Below are 8722 nucleotides of genomic sequence, written 5' to 3' on the forward strand. Positions count from 1 at the left end.
AATGAATGTCTATAATCATGTTGGATCTGAAATCTATAATAGTACTTGTAATCTATGTGACACAATTTTTTATACTAAAAAAAATAAAAATAGAGTAAATAATAAGAGCCGATCTTTTATTTAAATAGAAATTCAGACTTTTAATTTTTTTTAAAAATAATTAAGTTTGAAAGTTTAGTCTTGATAAATTTTGTAAAAAAAGTTTAGGCTCGAGCTCAGGCCCTTTAAGCCCTATTATATTATTATTATTATTTTTGGTGGAACATACGTTTGAAGCTAAAGACTTGCTCGCCTGAAGCCCTGATCCTACAAGCATTATATTATTATTAATTTTAATTTATTCTATAATTAATTTAATATAATTTAATAAATATTAGTGTATAGTATAAAATTTTTGATATTTTTTATTTTTCTATAATTATTATGTTTGTGTATTTATAAAAAATGAATTGTTTTTTAATCAAGATTTAAATTTTATTACTAGACTTTTAAATGTGTTGTTTTATGTTTAAGAGATTATGGAAATTTTGATTTTTTTAATTTAAGAATATTTTAATTAATTTGTCATGCTTAATTTTATTTTAATTTTTTTAAACTTTTTAATATAAGGCTTACAAGCCTGACCCTGAGCTCTTCAAATAAGGGTTGAGCCTCAAAAAATAAATAAAAAAAAATCAAACTTAAGGTCTTAGGCCTTTATGGCCCGGGCTTATAAGGGTTGGCTCATAAGGGTCGACCCTAAAGCCGAAAAAATAGGTTGAGCCCGTGAGTTAGCCAGTTTAACTTACATAATTTGACGAGTTGGATTGAAAAAATTGACTCATTTTTTAAAACGAATTGGGTTAGCCCAACTAGCAAAATTATTTTTTTAATTTTTTTTAAACTTTTTTAATATAATGCTTACAAACCTGACCCTGAGCCCTTTAAATAAGGGTTGAGCCTCAAAAAATAAATAAAAAAATCAAACTTAAGGTCTTAGGCCTTTATGGCCCAGGCTTATAAGGGTTGTATAACACCCTGAAATTTACAGACCGATTATTCGCAAGTTATTAATTCAACAAATCTTTTTTTTTTTACTTTCTTTTTTTTCATTGAACCCTTATCATGGTAGAAAAATTTCTACCATGATACATCCAAGACAATATACCACAGGTCTTAAAATATCTCAAAAAGTAATTAAAACCATGAGGGACAGACATAATCCTCATAGCATGTTATTCAAATCAGATCATGAATTAAAAGAGACAGACATAATCCTCTTGGACATATAAATGCATTTAATAAAAAGGATTAAAGTTTACATGCTCCACAAAGAAGATATGTCCTAAGTTGGCACAAGATACATTGTATAATTCAAAATAAGAGGCAACGTAAAAGATGGTGTTTCATACACCATAATTACACTTCTGGTGCTTTTTTGGCCGGACTCGCTCCTGTAAAAATATTAACCACGGGGAATGAGACTTAAAAGTCCCAGTAATCAAAAATTAATATGTAATGATGCATGCGGATGTAACTAATCATGCGATTGCTAAGTGGGCACATAAAAACATTTAATCGAACCATATTTCCAAACAAACCAAATAAGTATTTAATTTGTATGACTGCACCTTATATCCTTCTTTCGCCATGCTCGGACGCCAAATCACCCGGCCAAAGGTGAGTTAGACTAAGCGACACGCCACTCATTGGGTTCAATGAGGGCTTACCACGTGGTAATAATTAACCAAACAGAAATTTCCATTAACACCATACATTAAATACCCTGACAAGTCATGCATCATTCAAATATCCAAACAGGAATATATCCAAACAATAATATCTCATCATGATAAACAAAAATAAATTTTTTAACTCACTTGGCAATAATTTCAAACAAGTATATACAGTATTTATTTTCAATAATTCATAATTTTTCCCAAACAACAAAACAACACATAACCATTTACAAACACACCCATCACAACACATTAATAATGGTTACCTTATGTCTTGAATAACAAGTTCCCCTTCACAACTCCTTTTTCACCACTATCTTTGTCAATATAATCTACATAATTATTTCACAATACTATATATTAATTTTACATTAAAATAAATAACTCTAATTTAAAGAGTTAGAAAGTCTTAGATCTATAATCCATATTAACACTAATTTAAGATTTATGCCTCATTTAACTTCCCAAATTCTTTTCTAAAATTCTCGTACCCTAATAAATTATTTTTTTTATCCTCAATTCACTTCTAGTATCACAATTTCATCCTTCTATATTCTAAAAATTTATCCAAAAATAAATTAAAAATTTTAAAATTATCCTGAAGCCTCAAATCACCTTTCTATAACCTCAAAAATACCTATTCATATTTAAATAAATATTTAATAATCTTTATCCCTACATCTCAGATTCCATATAAATTCAACCATATAGATCTAAATTTTAACTCAAAAATTCTTAAACATGAGTTTCGATCTCAAGAAAATATTCTATACTATTTATTATATCCCTAAGAGTTTTAACCTATATTTTTACTCTATCATATCATCAGATTAACTATCCTATAGAAAAATTTTAATCAGAATATTTACTCTATCCTACAAAATAATCATATCACTAGAAAGCTAATATTATTTAGAAAATAACTATAAAATTAATTTTGTAATTAAATAAATTTTTAAATGCTAATCTAAACAAAAAAAGTTAGAACATACCTGAAGAAAAAAAAATAATCTCCCCTTGTGAGAAAACGCCGAGCAACATGAGAGAAAAAGAGAAAAATAATATAAAAATAGAATTGTGGTCCCCAAATTATATTAAAAAAAACTATAGGTTTGAATTTAATTATTCAAACCTTTGGGCCAAAAGTTACGATTTTCTCTAAATTACATCTTAGCCTCTCATGCTTCCTAATGCACACACCCCCTCCATTTTATAGATGAAGGCACCTCTTCTCTTCTCTCATCTAACTAATGTGGGACTTAAAAACAACAACCTTCCACCCCCCTTTTTTTTGTTCCTTCTACCTTCTCTTTTTTTTAGCACACATAAAAAAATTATTTATGTATTATATCTTAACTAAATATTGCTTATGTGATTTTAAATTTAAATTTTTAAATTTATAGTTAAATACCTAACCATAATATCATTTCTAAATAACCTCAAATAATATAAATTTCTATTATTATCATTTTTTTTCCTCAAAACTTAAATTTCACAATTTCTTTATTATATAAAAATCAGGATGTTACAGGTTGGCTCATAAGGGTTGACCCTAGAGTCAAAAAATAGGTTGAGCCAAAGTTAGCCAGTTTAACTTGCATAATTTGACGAGTTGGATTGAAAAAATTGACTCATTTTTTAAAACAAATTGGGTTAGCCCAACCCGCAAAATTAGCAGGCTAAACAGGTTGGCCACGGGCTAGCATATTTTAAAAAATAATTTTTTATTTTTTATTACATTATATCTTTTTATAAACTATAATAATGATAATATTTTTTAAATATATAATTTAAGGCTCTCAAATATATTCTATACATTTGAAATATACTATAAATTCTTTTTACAATTTGCAAATAAAATTTTTATTATAGTTTGTGAAGATGATTTATTAGTTTTTATAGAAATATTTTAAATATATATTATTTATTAATCTCATAAGATCTATTAATTAAAATTATAAATATAAATTCATTGAGAAAAATAATATGGATTTATATTTAAATTTTCTTTCTCGGTGATAAAGATAGCACACCTAGACGAGAAGATGCTTGATAGTAAAAATCTAGTAAAATAAATTTCTTTGATTGAATTCTATATTTATTTTATTTATTTACAAATTTTTTAATACCTAATTTGCTTTAAATTATGAAAATATATATATATATATATATATTAAATTTTAAATTATTAAAAAAATTAATAATTTTTTGCGAGCCAGCCCATGAGTTGGTTAGCCCGAAAATGGGTTAGGTTAGATTTTTCAACCCGTTTTATTTGACGAGTTGGCCCAACCCAACTCACAAAAATGTCAGCTCACATGGACTAGCCTGCAGGTTAGCCCGTAACTCATTTGCCCAATTCGACTCGACATTGCCCGTTTCCTAACTTTATATGAGAGTAGTATATTATATTTTCAAACTAGAATTATTTTATATTATTTGTGAAGTCATGTATTATATCAATTAATAAATAATATTTTTTATATTTTATGATTTTTTATAATTATATTTATGATTATACTTCAAATATATTAATAATAGGATAAATAATATGATTTGTTATAATTTTATATTTTAAGTTGATATATTGATTAATAATTATGATATATTTATAGTTATTATGATTCATTAAGTCAAATCTTCACGTCAGGCTAGATTGATATTACAAGAATTAAAAAAATTAGATCGTTAGCCTATATTTTCCTCTTTTTCTTACAAATTCTAATGAGTTGTACTATTTATAATTAATAAATAATGTAGTTTACTATCTATTTTACATTGATATATCATATATGGATTACAATTTAGGATTACAAATAAATATGTCATGATAAAAAAATGATTAAAAATATCATTTTAAAATAAAAAATTATATAATTAAGATGCTTATTTTTAATTAAATTAAGGCATGTAAATTATTTATATATTATTTATTTTATAACAAGCACTTGTTATTAATTATAATCCATTTGTTTTGATTAATTAATTAAAAATATATTAAGTATATAAGATTAATTATCTAAGTCTTCTCCTTTAAAAAATTCTAAATAGAAATTAAATTTTCATTTCAGATGGTTTTAAGGTAAAAATCTTGATTTATTTATTTATATATTTCTTTTCCTTATGAATCACGTTCTTCTATTTTTCCAGCGCATCGCTGACTCAGATCAATAAACAAAATCCAAGAGACTACGGCTCGTAATGTTAAACAAAATTTTATTATGTAATTAATTAATTAATTAAATCTTATAAAAAAAATTACATTGGTTTACTTCTAGCTAGAAGATAAATAGCAGTATCACAATGCAGTAGCTTTAGGGTTTACATGTTTCAATTATTAGTGGTAAATATAAGTGAATTAATCATTGTTTTTCATTATTAAATTAATTTCGAAAATGATATCTATTAACAAAATATTCTCGTAAATATTGGGTCATCGACAAGTCTGAAATTTCCATGTTGAGAATGGATGGTTCCTCACAACCCAGAAATGAAACAGAAAATAATTTCTACTGTCGACTTTCCGTTCCCAGACTGAGCTATCAGTATCACAACAGATTTTTTTTTTTTTAATTTTTTGGGGGCTTGTTTACAGCTATCTTCTTCACGATTTTGGATAGGAGCGCTAGCTTGGCATTGATAAACGTTATACAATTTGTACACGAATAGCTTTCTGGAAGAAAGTGCTGTCATATATACTTCCAGGAAAAGGAGAAAGAGAAGAAGCGGAAGGAAAAGGAGAAGCATTCATAACGATGGTTCATCAGAACATTCAGAACGATTCAAGAAGAAAGAAGATACTTGTTGAGGAGCAATCTCCTCTGCTAGTCAATCAGAAAGATGTGGGTTCTCAGGGGGCATCTTTTAGTGGGTCAGTGTTCAATTTATCTACCACCATTATTGGGGCTGGAATTATGGCCTTACCTGCTGCCATGAAAGTTCTGGGATTGGGTTTGGGAATTATCGCCATAGTCTTTCTTGCGTTGCTTACTGAGACTTCCTTGGAGATTCTGATAAGGTTTAGCAGAATAGGGAAGGCTGGGACCTATGGAGAGGTGATGCGATATGCCTTTGGAAGTGTTGGAAGATGGGCTTTTCAGATATGCGTTCTTCTTAACAACTTCGGGATTCTCGTCGTCTACATGATCATAATCGGTAATGCATTTTTTTTATTGATGAGTTGTTCTTTAAGTAATTGCATTCCTCCGTTCCCACTTTTCTGGAAATCATACCGTTGCATAGAAGGAGGATACCCAATCCTAGAATAAAGAATATGGGTGATTCTGGGTATTGATAGCAGGTAGTAACTAGATATTCTCAGATCATGAATCAAGTCTTGTTATCAGTAATACTTGTTCAGATTATTGTTGTACTGTGGCTTCATAGAATTTGGAGTATTTTTTTATATGATTGCAAATGGTTGTACTTTGGCTTCACAGAACTTTGGGATTCTCTAGTATTAGAAATTCCTTTACATAAGTTTTAAGGACTAAACTTGTTTGGATTGGTCTGCTAATTGATTACAAGGTGATGTGCTATCTGGAACATCTTCAAATGGAACTCATCATTCTGGTGTATTGGAAGGATGGTTTGGCGAATACTGGTGGACTGGGCGTACTTTTATTCTCCTGGTGGCAACCGTATTTGTATTTGCTCCTTTGGCATTCTTCAAGCGGATAGGTAATTTCCTTTCTGCTTATTGCGAACCACTCAACCACAACATGGTCTTTTTAAGTCAAACATGATATGTGGTCATTGATTTGTTATTGTCAATAACCTGCAACCTGTTTCTATGCTTGCAGATTCTTTGAAATACACTTCCGCTTTAGCAGTGGCCCTGGCAATTGTATTTATAGTCATAACTGCAGGGATAACATTTATAAAATTGTTTAATGGTAGCATTGCCAGACCCAGGTTGCTTCCTAATGTTACTGATTTTACATCTGCATGGAAGCTCTTTACAGCAACCCCTGTTCTTGTGACAGCATTTGTCTGCCATTACAATGGTATGCCACCTGAATGTAACTTGGAATTTACAAATCTTCAAGTGCTCTTATGGTTGTAAAAATTTTCAAGTTGAAATTCAACAACATATGATAGATTTTGAACTTGAGGTTAAGAGGAAGGATAAAACCAATTTTTCCCACTGCTTTTTATTTTGGTTCACATTTTGCTGTAGATCTAAGTCCTAGTAGCAACTAGCACGGGTTTCCTTGCTGAATTTTTTTGACGTCTTGTTGAGATTTGAGATGCATAATCAGCTTAAAAGACATGAAGTGTAAAGCACCTTTATTTCAGTGTTAATTGCTTGGGAGTACAGAATATACTCAAATTTATAAATTTCTGTTTGTTTTATATTTATATTTTTTTATTTTCCATTTTGATTATACCAGTGGTTCTTGCTTAATTATGCCTTTTTCTATCAAAAGCCAATTTAAATCTAGACTAATGCTTTATTTGCCTCTCTACTATTACCATCGAACACAAATTACCTTCAGAACTCTCTCTCTCTCTCTGTCTCTCTGTTTTTCTTTTTCCCTCAATATCATGCCTGCAAGATTATTTATATTCTTCATTGAACAAACAATATCGCCGAGCAATTTTAAGTGCTGGAAGGATGTGATTCATCAAAGTTATGTCTCTTGCAGTGCATACAATAGACAATGAGCTGGCAGACTCTTCCTTGATACAAAAAGTAGTGCGTGCATCTCTGGCCCTATGTTCTAGCATCTATATATTTACGGCCTTATTTGGGTTTCTTTTATTTGGTGAATCAACTCTTGATGACGTCCTGGCCAACTTTGATACTGACCTTGGCATCCCTTACGGCAGCCTGTTCAATGACATTGTTCGCATCAGCTATGCTCTTCACCTCATGCTTGTTTACCCAGTTATCTTCTTCTCACTGCGCTTCAATTTAGATGATCTACTTTTCCCTTCAGCTAGGTCAATGGATTTGGATAATGTTAGGTTTGTGCTGATCACAACTGGACTCATCTCTTTTATATATGTGGCGGCAAATTTTATACCTAGCATTTGGGATGCTTTCCAATTCACTGGAGCAACTGCTACTGTTTGCCTAGGGTTCATTTTTCCTGCTGTTATTGCCCTAAGGTAAGATTTTTACGGTTCCTCAAATCTCTTTTTCCCAGTCATCTTGTAATGGTGACCATGTTGTGTTCATGTTATGTGTGAGCCGTCGCCTAGATATTTATTTTTATGTTAGGGAATTTATGCTTTCAAGCATTATGATTAACCTTATTGGAATCCTCAGAAATAACTAAGGTATTTCCTAGGGTGAGCACCAAGGATACTTCCTAGTTGAATGGTTAGAGACTAGACCCTTTCGAGGCGTAGAGATTATACATCACGCTTCAGCATTTATCAATATTTGGTTTGGTGTACTTATCTTTAATATGCCTGACTTCATTGTAGTAATCTTGCCGTATTTTAAGTGCTTCAAACTTCAATGCTGCATCAACTCTCCTACTGATGTCCCTGTTTCTGCCATCTTTCAGGGATCCTAATGGCATTGCAACAAAGAAAGATAAGGTTTTATCTATCGTCATGATTGTGCTGGCTGTGTTCTCAAATGTGGTGGCCATATACAGCAATGTTAATGCTATCTTTAGCAAAAATGCTGATCCTCATGAATGATCACTCGTATTGGCTCGGTCAGCGTTGACAGATGAGACCATTTTCTTGGAACAAACATTTTCATGGCCTCTGACCATAGAGTGAGTTTTGAGATCAAGAGTTTACTCATTTGCGGAATCGAACGACAAAGAACTTGTTTGTTTTTCCTTGCATTGTAAGAATTCGATTAAATAAATAATTATATTGCGTGGTTTTTTGGTGCTGTGATTTAACTAATTTCATTTGCATATCGTTTCTTTGGCTTTATGATGTTTATGCAGAACCTTGAATTCTGTGTTCGTATTTGCACACTCATGTCAGCAAGACTGAAAGTAAACTAACGTAAAATTATTAAATGAAAACTTTGG

At 30.3% G+C, this 8722-nt stretch overlaps 1 protein-coding gene across 1 annotated transcript; it reads left to right on the forward strand.

Moving 5' to 3' along the window:
• Positions 1 to 5198: 5198 nt before the first annotated feature.
• Positions 5199 to 8591, forward strand: LOC129312057 (amino acid transporter AVT6A-like). Its single transcript, XM_054954619.1, has 5 exons — positions 5199 to 5873; positions 6246 to 6398; positions 6521 to 6724; positions 7367 to 7832; positions 8237 to 8591. Exons 1-5 carry the CDS (start codon positions 5474 to 5476, stop codon positions 8373 to 8375), a joined length of 1362 nt encoding a protein of 453 aa, XP_054810594.1. The 5' UTR covers positions 5199 to 5473; the 3' UTR covers positions 8376 to 8591.
• The last annotated feature ends 131 nt before the right edge of the window (positions 8592 to 8722 follow it).

This window comes from Prosopis cineraria, unplaced genomic scaffold (genome assembly GCF_029017545.1).
Source record: "Prosopis cineraria cultivar Desert tree isolate PC_DT_omini unplaced genomic scaffold, ASM2901754v1 PC5, whole genome shotgun sequence".
Taxonomy (NCBI): domain Eukaryota; kingdom Viridiplantae; phylum Streptophyta; class Magnoliopsida; order Fabales; family Fabaceae; genus Prosopis; species Prosopis cineraria.